The 17,578-nt window shown below is 39.8% G+C and overlaps 1 protein-coding gene across 2 annotated transcripts; it reads left to right on the top strand.

Moving 5' to 3' along the window:
* The first annotated feature begins 1,157 nt into the window (after positions 1-1,157).
* LOC147869193 (vacuolar protein sorting-associated protein 26B-like) lies at positions 1,158-9,470 on the top strand. Of its 2 annotated transcripts, none has more exons than XM_087327215.1 (12): positions 1,158-1,181; positions 1,514-1,557; positions 2,971-3,045; positions 3,212-3,286; positions 3,401-3,473; positions 4,649-4,693; positions 5,734-5,845; positions 6,431-6,497; positions 6,575-6,619; positions 8,421-8,476; positions 8,564-8,739; positions 9,198-9,470. In XM_087327215.1, exons 2-12 carry the CDS (start codon positions 1,555-1,557, stop codon positions 9,365-9,367), a joined length of 897 nt encoding a protein of 298 aa, XP_087183341.1. In that variant the 5' UTR covers positions 1,158-1,181; positions 1,514-1,554; the 3' UTR covers positions 9,368-9,470. The 2 variants fall into 2 exon arrangements, with proteins under 2 accessions (XP_087183341.1, XP_087183333.1); XM_087327207.1 differs by lacking the exon at positions 1,158-1,181 and adding an exon at positions 1,209-1,323.
* The last annotated feature ends 8,108 nt before the right edge of the window (positions 9,471-17,578 follow it).

Genomic DNA, 17,578 nt, shown 5'->3' with positions numbered 1-17,578 from the left:
GCATTTCTCTTCCTTGGAGTAAGTTACCTCCACTCAAACTTTAGATTTGTGCAAACTTATTGTGAGTCTCTTTTATTATAAGGTGGTGACGAGGGCTAACAATGCCATATGGCACTCCTTGAGTAAAAGTGTGCACATGCATGTTGTTGCCTAATCCTTGGACACATCATATTGTTCACATGTGCACGTGTGCAAATTGATTTCCCCCATCCAATATACATCCACTTGTGACTTGTGAACTATGATTGTACGAGAGGTTAGTTTAAATAGTGTGCCAAAAGGCAACACGACAATATTGACCCATGAAAACAAATGGCAAGGTGGCTCCCAACTTCATTGTTTGCTAGCTTACATTAGGAAGTCTAACAACACCATAATTGTCGGTCGACATGATCCCTAATTAGTAGTTTATTATGTAAATGATGTTCACAAATGATGTTCTATGTGCTTATGTGGCATCCACCTCAAGGTTGAATGACTTATACATACTAACAAATTCTCCATTCAACACATGTTAGAAGAGAATGAACATTGGTGTCGAGGTGGCTTCTAAGTTAGCTAATCATGGGAGGACAAATTTTCTTGGGAAAAAAAAGTTATGAGTTCTTCTTACACCTTTTATACGTAAGAAGCGAGACAAGTCACAAATCATAACTAGAGGGCAAGCTAGCTAGCTAGGAAATGCTAAGATATAACATGGGTGCGTGCGGACATGCCAGGAAGGAGATGTTGATTCTGATGGTGCCGATGATGGCCGTAATATGGGCAGTGTTGGTGCCAATGTTGATGCCGATGCCATTTTGTATGAAGCAAGTTGATGATGCATCCACATATATATACTTATCTATATACATACATACATACATACATACATACATACATACATACATACATACATACATACATACATACATACATACATGTATGTATATGTTGTATGTATATATATACATATATACATACAACATATACATACATACACACATACATATACACATACACACATATATATTATATTTACAAATTACATATATATTATATATGTATATGCATGTATTTCAATGTAGACGGAGAGAAAATGCCAAACCTTTTGTCTAGTCACAGTCATTGATTTCCTACTACATACATATTACATACTACTTCGACATCATCATGATTCATTCCCATATCCTTCTAAGAAGGTAAGAAACACATGCTTCTGACACTTTTTCTGTATGTAAAACTCGTTTAACCAGAAAAGAAAAGGCTATACACGAAAAGTTGCACAGCAGAGCAATCTTCCCTGCCTTTCTTCTTCTTAACATTGAGCTTTTCCATATCCAGGTACTTCAATCTTTCTCTGGGTTCTGTTTTATTGATTTATAATGTAGTTTGTGTACATATATCTTCGATATTAAATGCACGTTCATCAAGAGCTTCTAGATGTCCCCCACCCACCCTTTCATTTTTAGCGCGCTGATCTCTATATCAGTGTGCATAATATAATTTAAGTGTATCTATTTTGTCTCTTCAGATCTCTCATCGAAAAAAGGGGTTTGCTTCATCACTTTAGATATGGTAAGCTATTCCCTTACGTCATTAGTATATAATAAGTATGGTTTTCTTCTCCATCACTTCAGGTATGGTAAGCTTTTCCATTTTATGATCAGTATATTGTTGTTTTAGTTAGCTTTTCCATCACATTGTCAGTATATAATAAATGTGGTTTCTTTGATCATCGTTTCAGATGTAGTATTTCATTTAGGCGGAAATTTATAATGAATGGGATTTTCTTCATCACTTTAGATATTGTAAGATTTTCAGTTATACCATCAATGGATGGAGGGTTTAGACATCATAATCTTTTCCATTATTGTTAATGGCAACTTCTTGCAAGATATTTTAGTATGTGTAATGAGTTTTATATAGTTAACGTAATCAAAATTCTTAATACTTTGGTAGCACCACTGTCGCTTTGCTGGCCATTAGTGCAATTTTGCTGTCATTGCCTCAAATGTGGTTACCAGAAGCATTCCTAACCTGACTGGCCAAAATTAAAAACGCATTTTTGGTTTCAAATGAAGCAATGTGAGGGCGTATATTTGAATTTTAATGCACATTTTGGGCTTCAAATGAATTCCAGTTAATGTTCTCAAACGTTATTTAATTGAAACCCATTTAGGATTCAAAAGAAGCTTATATGCTTGCAGAAGAGCTTAAATGTGAAACCTGTTTGGGCTTCAAACCAGCATTAACTGTTTGGAAAGAACTTAAATTTGAAACCCATTTTGGTTTTCAAGGGGCATTAAGGTCTTTAAATGAAGGCGAAAATTTGGACCCTTCTTGGGTTTTACGGGTGTTTTGGCCTTCAAGGGACCTTTCATCAGGTTAAATTTGCAATCCAAATGAAGTCTTAATTTTTTTCAGTGAAAAACATCCTAAACCCAAAATGGATTTCAAATTTAACTAGTGAAAGACCCCTTGAAGTCCAGAATTTGGGTGTTCTCAGCTACAAATGAAGTCCCAATTTTTTTTAATGCTCTCAAAAATGAAACTCTAAAGAGATTTGGAAACTCTGGGTAATTTAAGGTAGCTAGAAAATTCTGGGGCTCCTTATTCATATTTTCACTTTCATGATTGCATGAAAAGTTTTCATATGAAACCATACATTAGGTTTATAATTTAGTCAGAATTTAAAGTTTTAGCATTACCAAATTTGAAACCCAATTTGTTAGTTTCAAGGGGCATTTTGATCTTCATCTGAAGCCTAATTTGTCTCAAAGATCGCAAAAATGGAAGCCAAAGGGATATATGAAAAATGGCAAAAATGATAAAGTACAAGATTAGTTATATATAGATAATTTAGAGCAATCAGAGGAAAGCATTTGAGGACCGATATTCAATTCTGAAACTTATCCTATAACCCCATGTAGTGGTACTTTGGTTTGTGTTTATAGACAATTACTCATGTGTGGGTATGTTTGCTTACAGAATTATTTGGTTGGAGCTTTCAAACAGCCATGTACCATCTCCATTAAGTTTGCGAATTTGGAGACTCGAAAACAGGCATGCTAAGTCAATGACTTTTTTATTCAATGTGAATGTTTCTCAGCTTAAACAAAATACTATGCTTCCTTGAACAAAATTTCATTTTGTTCAAACTTAAAAAAAGTGTGATGTATCCATGAAATATAGTGAATTCCTCTTCATGACGGATCCTATCTGTGCCCAGGCTACTGTTAAAAAGGACAAGGGGGAGACAGGAACCTATCCAATCTTTCATAGCAAAGATACTGTATCAGGAGAGGTATCAACTGTTTATCTGTAATAGAGAAGAATCAATGTAGCTATTTTGGATTTTCATTCACTTTCGGGGGAAGTAGACAACTTTATTTGTAAAAGATGGATTCATAATTTGCAGGTTTGGATAGATCCAATCCATGGCAAGAAGGTGGAACACCTTGGTGTAAAAATTGAACTCATCGGTCAAATTGGTAAGAACATCTGACACTCTCAGATTAAATTCTAACTTTTTTCTTTGTACATAGATTAAACATATCAAGACAGTAAGAGCTGTAGAATTTAATTATTTTCAATGACCTGCAAAGCGTTAAGAGAATAATATAGATGTGTATTGATTCTTCTTGCCAATGTCTATTTATCTTATTTCATTTTTCCTTCCATATTAGGAATCATCATATTCAGTGCTAATGTACTGGCTAAATGGTTTCTAATAGGCCTATATTAATGAAAGAGGTGACCTTTTGACATCAAGATAGGGGCTAAACCTTTAGTCTCTGATGAAATTATTTGAGAAAACCTTCAGTTTCCTATGCCATTATTTTGAACAAATGCTCTCTTCCATGCGAAGAGGAATACAGTTATGAGATTAGGTTTGCCAAAGCTAAATGTACAGAGGACATGGATATCACAAATCACCCTTGCAAGATATGCACATAAATATCTATTTTCCTTATATATTTGGTTTGTTAGGATACCTTGGAAACATAGGTATATACAATCTGAAATGCGCTCCAGAGTGAGTGAACTAGAGTTCCATTTCTAGGTACTCTATATGTCTTTCTACCATGGTTTTTGGAAATGTGGATATATACAATCGGTTCAGATTGAGTGAATGAGAGTATCATCTCTAGGCACTCTAGATATCTTCCCACAGTTGTTTTCCATTGATTAAAAGATACAGTATCGTTAATGAGAAAAATATTAAGAACAAAACATCTGAAAATACACAAGTCATGTATATTATATGATAGATGGAAAACATGAATGACGGATCCTTAATTTTGATCATGCAAGATATAGCAACATGCAAGGATAATGGTATATTGTTCAGAAGATGCTGAACAAGTAAAGCTGTTGTGATTTGCCGCTTGTTGTATTGATTTCAGTTTCTTTTTTGTGAAAAGGTGTCCTTTACTTGGATGCTTAACTTTGAACTTGCTGCATTAAATTGATGTTATGAAATTTCATCATTTTGATAACTGTTGTTATAATATAGAGTACTGTGGTGCTGTATCCTTTTTGAGATTTCACTAGATCATATGAGGCATTATGGAGGAGAGAATGTCTATATGCGGATAGATTAAATTAATTCTAAACATCATAGAACTTTGTAAAAATATTAATTTACTTCATTTTTTTCCCACAGAGTTTCCTCTGGATAAAAGCCATGCCTATGATTTTACATCTCTTGGTAAGTAGTTCAAACAATCCATGAGATTTCTGGTCATGTTATTTGATGTGAAATTATGTACAGGTTCATGGAGTTACAGCAATTCCGTAGATGCTATATTTCTAGTGTGAAGTTCATTTGAGTTGACTTCCAAATATCCCATATGCACTGCCTGCAGTTTTTTTAGATTTTTAAATTTGGCTATTCTGCAGCCTTTCATGATGTAAGGGTTATACGTTTTGATATAGATGGGAAAACATTAAGTCATCGAACAGAAGAGAATATTCAAGTGTCTAAATGTTTTCTCACCAGTCTGTAATGCTAATATGCAAACATTCCTTCACATATAGATTGGATAACCATATGTAGTTTGCATGATTTCAAAATAATTGGATTATGAAGAAAGTCCAGAATATATTGAATCATGTTAAAGTTTCTTTATAGAATTACAGTTGGATTGCTCAAAATCATAGATAAGTTCTATAAGAGTAGGGAGTACTGTTTTGATTAATTTGATTTAGAATTTTTAAAATTATTCACACACTTACAAATACAACGTTCAGGCTTAGTCTGTAAGCCCATGTAATTCCAATTGTATATATATTTATGCATGAGTAAAATAAATATACATGATTCTCCTGGAAAGAATATCACATGGTACAATATTCTTAACCATAAGGTAGAAGCTGGTTTGCTGGTTCCAAGTTACATGCAGCAGCTAGCTATCATGAACCTCTTCAAATTGCAGCCCTCTAGATGACTAATATGAATTTCCCTCGATTAATTAACAATTGCTTGTGGTTTTAATGAATCAATATGACTAGCAGTGTTGTAGCCTAAAGGTCAAATGCATTTCAGAGAGTGCAAGAACAAAGAAAATAGACCTTCAATAGGGAATGCCAAATAATTATAGGCTGAATCCCTACTTTCATGATCTGAATGACAAGTAACTATGCAAACCATTGGTAAAGATCTATTTGAAATTTTGAATTGACAGAAGGGTGTTCACCCTATGGTTATGTTGGCTTCATACATCGTGAAGTTTTTCATGTTGGCTGTAGTCAGAGAACTGGACGTTCCTGGAGAAATTGTCGAACGTAGACTCTACCCTTTTGAGTTCCAAGCTGTTGAAATGCCGTACGAATCGTATTATGGAGCTCATGTCAAATTAAGGTATGAATTAACAACCTGAAATCATTGCTTGTTCTGTTTTTTTTATACTTCAGATTAAGTCAGATGAGCTTTCAGTAGCAGCATTATCTTTATTGCAGCCAGGTTGTAGATAGAATTATAAATGTGAATGTATTTTTAGCATCCATAGAGACGCCAATATTGACCAATGGAACAAGTTTCCTTGATCTGCGTTTCCTCCCTAAGAAGGGATATTCATACTTCGAAGCACAAAGTCTCTGTGCGAATAAGGCATACACATATGAGGTCAACCTTGTAGGTGGTGTCTCAAGTATGCCACTCAAGTTATCATCCCTTCATAATATAGCACCATAGCTTTCATAAATTGCACTATATGCTGAGCATGCAAAAAGAAAGCGATTTCATCCTCTACAAGGTCTTCATCACATACCTTACATACCTTTATATTTGACGCATTTGATGCCATAATGTTATTGGTGGTGGGGTTCATAAAAATAATCTGGTATAACATGGGTATAAAAATGAGCCACACTATAACTGACACTAATCATTTATAGCATTTTATTTGAAATACTTTTATTGCAATACTTTTCAATGTTTTGATAGGTATATATTAAGGGTAACTGTGGGCCGCAACTTTCCAGCCAACGTGGTAGTTATCAATGATTTTTTGGTAAGTTATTCACGTTTTTATGGGTGCCCTTGGTCAATCTATGATAATAAACTCTTATTCTTCCTTCATGAATTCAGGTGCGGAACATTTCACCACCTCCAGAATTTAGCAACAACATTAAGGCAAGCATTACTTTTTTACATGTATTGTTAACACCTAAACAGATAAGGCCAATTATAACCCTTCATGCAAAGAATGATACAGCCCTCAAGCTGAAATCAGAGGGGATAAAGTACAACTTGTGGAATCAAGAGAATGAAAACCCATATCCAAAAGTTGTACTGAATATTGTCTGGGCGAAATTTGGTTTCTTTGTGTAATCAAAAGTTGGGACCTTCTCCTTATTAGAATGTATTGAGAAGGCTGTTTGAGAAGGCTGCCACCCATTTTGTACCTTCAGGCAGTATTTTAGCAGTTCCATATTATTTTCCAAGTTTCACACATTTGACCATCCACTAAGTTAACCTGCGTTGGTAGTGTATACACAGAAACCTCCATTTCCTTGATACTCATGTCCTCTGTCCTTTGTTGTATAAAATAAGTTGATTTTTTCCACTCTATTTCAAGTGGAGAAATGCAATAATACGTTATATTAATGCAAAAGTTGTTCCTTGAGGTGCTGGTGGGTAGAAGAGGGCATCTCAAACGGCACGGAGTAGGACAGCGCTGTCTAATAAATTAGTACATATCTAGGTGGTATAACTTCAGCGGATCAACCCATGAACGCTTTCAGAGGATGGTGCTGTATGATGTCAATGTCCTTTGCAGTGAGCCACCTGTGGGGATCATGTTCAATCTCACACAATGATATTACATAAAAAGGAAGTATAACTTCAGTGGATCAACCCATGAACCATTTCAGAGGATGGTGCTGTATGGTGTCAATATACTTTGCAGTCATATACAGCATTCTGTAGAAGTCATAACATCAACTTATCTGCAGGCCCTGCTGGCTGTCTACTCCTTTGTAAAGACTCTAAATCTACAGATATCTAGTAGGAACAGCCCCAAACATCTCTGATCATAGACGCTCATGCCCCAAATCTCTCAGTAAAGAGGCAGTGGACACTTCCTCAGATCTCATTGTGCCCCTCGGATCATGCTCTGTATACAGACATGTCCTCTGATTGGGAAATACACCCCAATATGTACCTATCTCATCTCTATGATGTAATGAGGTGCACATCTGTCCAATAGTGCATCTCTATCCATGAACGATGGGTATACATACTCTTAGTGCAAATATGTGATCCAAAGTAGAGAATCTCCTTCACATTTGTCCCCGTCCCCATTCCCTGACTCTAAAGCCCTCATACTCTGCCCATCTGCTCAGCTCATGATCAAATATGAATGCATACAACTTGGCTATAGAGTGATCAATCATGGATAGTGCGGTAGCAAGTAATGAAGGCAGTGTTTCCTGACAAGTCACAATTGCAGTGATACTTCCAAGTCTCAGGAAAGCCCTCACACGTTGCTCTATTGAACATCGAGGCCAATAGCTCTACAATTATGTCTCTGTCATGTAAATAAATTTCTACATCTAGACCATCATGATCTTATATATTTCTTAGTGTACAATATGTCAGTAGCTTCCTTCTATACCGACAGTGAAGAAAGTAGAAATGGAAGGGAGCGACACTAATGGATTTGGTAGAGATTTCTACTCTGTACATCCTTCAAAGTTGTTCACTCCGCAGAGTGGCTTATTCTGGATGGCTTGCATAAGTATTGACTGATGAAGATACTCTAGTGTTATATATTTGTCTGTACTATTGTGAAATCCTTATAATCAGGTTCCTTGGAATTCTGATGATTTTTTCCGCACAATTATTATACAGCCATGTTTTTCTAAAATGAAAAAATGAAAAAATGAAAAAATGAAAAAAGAAAAAAGGAGAGAGAAAGAGAGTTTAACGACAGATGGAAGTTGGCATTGAAGATTGCTTACACATCGAGTTCGAATACAGCAAGAACAAGTATGGTAAAGAATTTTTTATGTCAATTTTCTGTGGATATATTACTATGCACTTTGTTATAGTCTTTGCCTCATTTTAATTTTTTAGGTACCACCTCAGTGACGTGGTCATTGGAAAGATTTATTTCATGCTGGTTCGTATAAAGATTAAGCACATGGAGCTTGAGATTAGACGTCGTGAATCTACTGGTTCAGGTTCGAATACAGTTGTTGAGACAGAGACGCTAGTGAAATATGAGTTAATGGATGGTGCACCTGTTCGAGGTGAGTACATGAAACTAAGTAATAAATGTGCATGCATTACATTTTTATATACATATACAGATACAGATACAGATACAGATACATACAAGTACAGGTACAGGTACAGATGCACATCCACCTTCACCTGCATCTCCAGCTCCACATGCACGTGCATCATGTACATGTCCATTTCCACGTCCATATCCATCCATATCGATATCCGCATCTGTATCCCTATATCTAGATCCGGATCCATACACACATATAGATACATTGTTTTATTGTGGCAACTGAGGGTGGGCAGGAGTTCAATTCTTGAATAAGCCTTTGGCCAACCCCCTCACCCCAATGTATATAGAAAGAATATATATCTATATATACGTGCATGTATATATGTATATAAATATTACATTCTTAGTATTGTATTTTGGTTTTTGATATCAAAAACTATTAACACCGAACACCTTTTTATGAAACAGGGGAAGCAATACCTATCAGATTGTTCTTGAATGAATATGATCTGACACCTACATATAATAACGTGAACAACAAATTCAGTGTAAAATATTTTTTCAATCTTGTGCTAGTTGACGAAGAGGATAGGAGGTACTTCAAGCAGCAAGAGATTACATTGTACCGGTTGGATTGAACATGGCACCTGAATAGGGGCATATCACTAGTGTTGAAACAAATGCTTGGAAATATGCTACGTCTATTTTGAACAATAAAATTGTAGCTTCTCCTCTCTTCTACCCACGCTCTAACTATGATTCTGCCCAATGCACTATGATTCCTGCTTAGATGGATGGATGATGATTTTTAGATGTAAGGCGCTACTTCATTGCATCTAGATTGAGAAAGCAAATGAATAGCCCAATGTACTATGATTCCACTTGCATGGATGATAGCTTTTAGAACCTATGCGCTATATGATAGTATATTCTGCTTGCATGGATGATAGCTTTTAGAACCTAGGCACTATATGATAGCATATACATTGGAAAAACTTTCCATAATGATAGTTTTTAGTTGTAAGGCAGTGTAATTATAGCTTTAGTTGTAAGACAGCATAATTGTAGCTTTTAGAAGAAAGCGTAAGTATAGCTTTTAGAAGCAAGATACCACATAGTAACATATACATCCATAAATCATTGTGTAATGATCGGTATTAGTAGTCAAGCAGTGTAATGATGGTTTTTGATGTAAGGTGCTATGTCATAGCATAAATGTCAAGAAAGCAAATAAACAGCTCAATGTTCTATGATTCTGCTTGTTTGGATGATAGTTTTTAGAAGCGAGGCATGTACATCAAGAAAACATTGGGTAATGATGATTTCTAGAAGCAAGGTACTACTCTCTAGATCATAGTATATGCATCAAGAAATAATAGCTTTTGGCTGCAAAGCGTTGCATTATAGCATGTCAATCGAGAAAACGAATAAGTGCCCCGATATGCTATGATTGCTTGAGTAATAGTTTTTTGAAATAAGGCATTACATCTTAGTATATTGAGCAGCTTGGAGTTGAGTTTTATAATATGAAATCTCAAGGTTTCAGATGAAATACTAAAGATAAATCTTCCTATGCCGAAGGAAGTGAACCGGGCATGTGTGCCCACCTTTTGTAGTTCATGAAAAGTTTGTGGAGGTGGGGAAGGTGCTCATCTTTTAAGTTTATGAATTGGTGGTATTGCCTCTTCCAAAAGGGATACATCTAAATGATGATAACATTAATTTCCCATCAGTTTTTCATGTTTCTATCGGACGTTGGCTATAGAATCTGATTTATTTCCCGTTATAGATGCCTATTTTTAGAAGTTTACATACAAACCAGCGGGTAACTTTCTTTCTGTCTTTGAAACAGAATTACCATGGGTTATGTGTTGTTGCAAATTGTCACAAGGCCTCAAATGCTAATCTAGTTTAGGTCAGCCTTGTGGCACAGGATATTTGAGAAATTGAATAAATTAGTACTCATGTTGCTTAGGGAGGGTTAAAGAGAGGAAAAGTCATATTTATAACAAATTGGCTTGAAGACACTATGGACCAAATGTTTGTAGTATTTGTAACACTATAGCACCTTGTTCCTTACAAGAAAGAAGATATATGTAGGTATTGAAACAAAAATAAAAGGTTCGGGTTCCCTAAATATCTGTGTTAAGGATTTTAGCTCATGGGCTATAATGATTTTGGAGATGCATTACAAACATGAAGTGCATGACTATTATATATCCCAGTGCAATGGGGGTATGTAGACATCCATGTTATCAACACATGTTCTTCATACAATATCAAAAGTGTGGCAATTTCTCCATGTTGAGGCCATTGTTGTTGAACCACTTCATCGCTTGTGAGTATGATGATCCTCTATATTCTTGTTGTAATTTCTTTCACACCTACTTCAAACTCCATACGTGATGACATTGTTTGAATTTGGTTGATCTTGTTGGGGATCAAACCATCGAGGACATTGAAAAGGTAAATGGGTCAAATACTCAAATTGATGATGACTTGATTGATTTTGACCAATTCCTACAACCACATATGCTACACATGGAGATGCTTCCCAACAAGACTAAGAAAGTGAGGATGTTGACGAGCCGTGTATTATGGATCACAGTACGTAAAATTTGTGTTCGTCTAGTATAACATTCATTTTCCTACGTTGAAAAACGAATGCGAATGTTATCCAAACATTCTTGTGTTTTTTTTTGTTTTTTCCCCATTTTTTAATGTTTTTTTTTGTTTTGTTTTCATTTTTAGGCTTATCTACCTCATAATAAATAGTTAATCCAAAAGTATGGTATTTATCATTCTTTGAGGGTGTTTTTCTTTCGCGAATGATTGAACCATTCGCAAATGTGAATGCACGTATGGTACATATGGTTTATACTATGTTATGGATTATTGAGTTGAAGCTAAACATGATGCTATTTACCACAAACAAGCATTGAGCAAGGGGAGCACACTTCCTATGAGAGGCGGATAATCAAAAAACTAGAAGGTCTATTAGAGAATAACAATAGTCTATGACGTATCCTAGCTCAAATTATGTCTTGATCTCTGAAGAGGGGAAGCCAAAGAGTTTTTATGATTATTACCGGTCATTACTGGTCAATACCGCATTAACTTCTAACAAACTTCTAGCTAAATTAACAAGAGCTTCAGCTCTACTACACAAGATTATCAAGACCAGAAGCGATGAAGCTCACGAAAAGCGACAGAGAACAAAACGAGGACTAATAGCCTTACAACGACTCCAACAGAGATGCCCGGCATGTAGTTGGATTGCGGGACAAGTTGTCATGGCCAAACATGAACTCATCATGGGGGAAAAGACAATCTATGACATGGAGTTTCATGGAAACATGGCTCGATGGATTCGAGTAGGGGACAAATCCATGAGGGATTTCTTCCGATCCAAGGGACTGAGGCACGCTAGAACAATGATGCATAGCCTCAACCGAGAGGATGGAAGGATCACTGAGGATGGCGACGAAATGAGGATTATTGCCACAAGTTACTACAAGCGACTACTTACCAAAGATCATATGGCCACAGGGGACAACACACGAGAAGATATTATCCTCCAGAGCATACTCGCGAAAGTCACGATGGAAATGAATACATGGCTCGTGCACCCCTTATCAACCATCGAGATATGGGAGGCCCTCTCCGATTTGGATGCAGATAGTTGCCCCGGAATCGATGGCCTCACTCCTCACTTTTTCACGTGCCTTTGGGACACTATTAAAGAAGACCTCCGCAAGGCATATGAGGAGATCATCACCTCTGGAAACATGCCAGAGGAATTTGGACAGGGGATGATACATCTCATTCCTAAAAGTGGTGGGAGTGCCAACTACATTAGTAAGTGGCGACCCATAACTCTTCTCAATATTGTCTATAAGTTGCTTGCAATAACCGTGGCACGCCGTGTAGCACCACTTCTCCCTCAACTCATTCACCCGTCCCAGACATGTTTCGTTAGAAATTGGAGCATCCTAGACAACGTTTTCTCGTTTTGGGAAGCAGTAGCCCTTGCCAAGCATACCAACAACAAGGTGGTTGTGGTGCTCCTAGATTTTGAGAAAGCATATGACAGGGTGTGTTAGAACTTTCTAGAAAGTGTGATGGGGAAACTTGGCTTTCAAGAGTCATGGATTCAAGGCATTGCAGGACTTTATAGGAACGCCAACAGTTGTGTTTCATTACTAGGTGAAAGGGGCCCCTTCTTCCGACTATCACGGTCTGTACGACAGGGATGCCCACTGGCTCCATCCTTATTTTTATTATATGCCGAAGAACTCTCTAGCTTTCTCAACTCGCGACAACTAAACCTATGTGGTCTTTGTGTGCCGCATTCTCACCAAAGCCTCCTGGATATAGAATTTGCAAATGACACCGCAGTATACCTACAAGGGGACTTGGAAAATCTACAAATGCTAGAAAGTGGTTTAGACGTATTTTGCAAGAGATCCAATGCCATGATCAATTGGCACAAATCTTGTGCAATATGGCTCTCTCATGAAGCACATACTGTGTGGCACCCTCATCCCGCTTTCAACTGGATCAATCAAGGAGCGAGCACCAAATATTTGGATTTCCAAATTGGGTTCTACATACGTCCGGAGACTATGATTGCACCAATTATTCACTCCATTCAACAAAAGTTGATACATTGGAGTTAGAAGAAACTCTCGCTAGCGGGGCATATCATAGTGGCAAATCAGGTATTACTCGCAACAATGTGGTACAACCTATCATGTTGGACAATCTCCAAGGAAAGTATACACCATATTCAACGATTGGTACGCAACTACATTTGGTCTGGTAAGGAAGATCATGCAATTCGGGCCAAGGTGGTGTGGCCTATACTCACTACACCTAAGTCGAGAGGAGGATTGGGTCTTATTGATCCCCTCTCACAATCAAAAGCCCTACTCACCAAATTTGTGGTGCGAGGACTCCAACCAGGGAATGATTGCTGGAAAATGTTGTTGCTGTTACAATTTGCGTACTTTAAGCCAAAAAACGGGGCCAATTGGGACCCCCAAACTGGACAGATTCTAAACATGGAGCTCAAACCTAGTTTCACTCGCCAATTGGAGGATAGATTCAGTGCATCCATGTGGAAAGCGTGGTGTGACATTAGACGAGGGCTCAAGTGCGCTCAACCTAATTCTGAACCTGCTTGGCTTAGTCAACGTATCCTATGGAACCCATGTATCAAAGATGAATCTAATCAATTAATTGGGTCAAGTAAGGGGATGTCATGGTGATACATTACAAATGGTCCAGAAAAAAGTATAGAATGTTGGCCACAGTTTATGTCATTGCCAATACAAGACCAAGCCAACATACTCCATGGAAGGGTTATGAGATCTAAAATCATCAATGCTTTACTGATTAGGGAAGCTACCCATGAAAGGACGACAACAGAGAAATGGATAGGCTATGAGGAGGAGGGTTCATTGATCCCAAGAGGTAGGGAAACACTAGACAGGATTGTAAGCTCTGAATTGCAAGACAATGAGACACCAACACAGAATAAGGCAATTCAAGTACTCACGTATACTGGGCATAAATGGATTGTGGATCCTGATCCTATCAAAGTACAACTAGATTGGCACATATGTACTCACGAAAACACATGGCTACGTAAGGTTAGTTGGGACCCTTTGCAATGGACATGGCATGATCCTTACGCGGGGCAAGGAAGCAAACCCATCCCTTTCTTTCAATTCACAACTAGATTGGGTCGCCATATTCTAGTTGCTCAAACCGCCCGAGACCAGGCTGTTGCAAAGGTTTGGCACACATATCAGGTTCCTCACACAATTATCACCAAGTTTTGCAAAAAAACTGGAAACAACATGCATGGAAAATCACCACTTTCCAATGGTTGTTAATACATAGGTCACTACCGGTTTGTGCATGGCAACGTGGGAACCTTAGCTCTCCTAATTGTGTAGTGTGCCCCAATGTAATAGAATCAAGCCGACACACTTTGTGGGATTGCCCAGAGACTCATCGAATATGGCAAGGGGTTGGCCAATTATTGCAATTATGCCAGGTGCAAGGCTCAATCATGTGGGGAAATGTATGTTGGCTATCATGGCAAGCCCCAATTGACAGATACAAGCATCAGGAGGGGATGACTTTCGTGATAAAAGCACAAGAGGTTTTTTTTCTCCACCATCGACAATGTCCACTCAACTCCTATCAACGTCAAATCTCAAGTTGTGTTGGAATTGGTCAGCCCAATAACTTTTTGGACTCTATGGAAACAACAATGTCGACGAGTCTTCTCCAACCAAACTGATGTTGTGAAGAAAACCGGCCCTAAGAGGAATCAAGGAATTAAAGGCGTGAACCCGCCCTTGCACGAGTGTGCACGAATTGATACATTGTACATAACTAGGAATAGGACGACTGATGTAAATATGCTAGGTATGGGATATTTATTAGTTAGGAAATTGATGCGTATCTCTGTCCAAAGGGATAGAGAATAAAGTTGACGTGTTTTGATGTAAGGGTCTCCTCAATGACCTATAAAAGGGAGGGGAGAAGAAGAAGAAGGTATCACGTTTAGGGTTTCGAGCTCTGTCCTCCTCTATTGTTGCTCTCCACTCTGTTTGAGGGTCGGTTGCCTCTGTTGCGTGTAAGCCCGCGTGCTTCCAGTAGAGGCTCCATCGTGCGTTCTCTCTGTCGCGCGCGTGTGTGTGGGTTCTCTGTGTTGGGTCTGTTGTCGGCTTGCCGGTTGTAATCTTGCATACATTGTAACCTTGCTAGTTATTGAGTTCAAACTTCTGTTTTCTCTCTCTTGTGTTCTCGTGAGTTCCCTCTTCCGTGTCCGGTGAGCGTGTATCAGGTCCGAAGACTATACGTGTTCAGGTCTTATTCGGCCAGTAACACTGTCGGCAATGAGCAGGCCTAGCCGGCGATACGCTCACGTATCTCTCTCTCTCTCTCTCTCTCTCTCTCTCTCTCTCTCTCTCTCTCTCTCTCTCTCTCTCTCTCTCTCTTGATCTCTTAAACCCCTCAGTCCAAGACCATCGTGGTCTCGCCTTAGTTTCTCCCGTGTGAACGGAACTGCACGACATTAATTTGGTGAACCCGACGTGAAGCAAGGCGGCAGAGGAGTGAAGATGAGGGGATCAGAGCTTGTCGAAGCCATGGCGGCAGCAGTTGATCGAATAGTAAGCGCTCGAGAGGGCACTTGCGCCCTTGACAGGGCCATTGAAGCGATTGTCGCGCGATAGGCCGGTTCAATGGTAAGAACGCCACGAGTCATCTGGAGCCCTACCGGGCCGAAATGGTGATGAGGGACATTCTGGAAGATAGGCGCCGGTTTCCCTCGAGTGGCGACGCCAGGCATTCATGCAGAGGTGCTCGAGGTACAAGCTGGATGTTGGACCTGGGGAGAGTTTCAAGGTCAGATCCTCGAGAAATACGGGCTCGATGACTACTCACTTCGGCTTTCAAAGCGAGAGTTCATGGAGTGGGTGGAGACCCCCGGAAAGGTGAGGAACACGTCTGCGCTCCTCTAGGAATTTGAAAAACGGTTCGCTTGGTTGTCGTCGCTGGACCAGATTGTGCTCGACACAAGGCGGGTCCTGTTGTTCGTCAAAGCGGTGGACGCGTTGGACCGGGAGAAAGTGGGTCTCCTATTGGAGACGGACGAAGGGCTCATGATAGACTGGGCTGTGGTAAAACAAGTCTGTAGTCGTTTCGACAAACGGCGTGAATGGAGCGACGAGGGATCGCCAGCAGCAAGGCCGGTCCCGACAAGGGAGTTCGAGGAGTCGACATCAGTAAGGAAAGACGAGACTCGGACTTGGCTGGAGTTGGGTGCAGGTCCGTCCGACGCAGTCAAGGGTCTCTCCGGGGGATCAGCTTTAGAAGAGTTGACACAAATGGTGCGGGATCTCCAGATCGCGTAGGCCCGGAGAGACAACGGCGAATAGCCTCGTGACCGGAGGCTGCCGGCAGGGCAACGATGCATGTAGTGGGATGCGGTCGGTCACATCCAGAAGGAGTGCGCGGATTTTGCAGAAGCACTCAGGACTAACGCAGTGTACCTCTGGAATGGGCGGGTACATGCGAGCGAGACTTAGAAAGCCCTGGTGTTGAATATCGGGTGCGGCAAAATGAAGCGGTTGATGGAGGAAGCCGCGACACGACACGTAGAGGTCATCCACTACTTTGCGTTGCCGGGTATTCGGGTCGGGGGTGACGAGGGCCGGAAGGCGAAAGACTCCGGATTCTGGCCGTTAGTGCTAGAAGGCCTCTCAGGGGTTCGGCTGAGGAAATAGGAAGCGGACCGCGTGGAACAAAGGATTCGGGAGGTCACCGGATGGGACGATCCGGTTGAAGAAAAGACCGGCTTCGTGGAAGCCGCATGCCAGAACTACGAGGTTCTGGTAGAAGACAAGCGCGCGGGGAAGGCTGGAGGGGCCGATCCCTCACAACGGTACGAGACCCGGTTCAGACCGAAGCCGAACGATGCCGCCAACACCGGCGCGCCAAATAGAAAGAAGTAGGCCGGTTTCCGACTAAACACCGAAATAGAGCGAACGACGAACCTATGAAAGGTCGTTGAGGAATGGATCCTCGATAGCAAGGTAGAGTTGTCGTTACGGGAGGTACTCGGGATTGCCAAGAAGGAGTTCCACGACTCCATTGTAGACTTGGTAAAGCATAAGCGGCTAGTCGGAGCCGGAGAAGCCTGTGGAGGTGCGGACGACACGCCTAGAAGACACGACCCTAGAAGACGAGTTGGCGGACAATCACTATTCGAAGTTGCATTGGGCCAAAGCCACTACGGAGACCCCTTTTCGGATCGGGGACGTTCCAGA

The sequence above is a fragment of the Azolla caroliniana genome, unplaced genomic scaffold (assembly GCF_043228905.1).
Source record: "Azolla caroliniana isolate FFs.n. ecotype wild unplaced genomic scaffold, voAzoCaro1.0.p SCAF_1, whole genome shotgun sequence".
Lineage (NCBI taxonomy): Eukaryota > Viridiplantae > Streptophyta > Polypodiopsida > Salviniales > Salviniaceae > Azolla > Azolla caroliniana.
The sequence above is the reverse complement of the archived record's forward strand: the minus strand, read 5'-3'. Positions and strand labels throughout refer to the sequence as shown.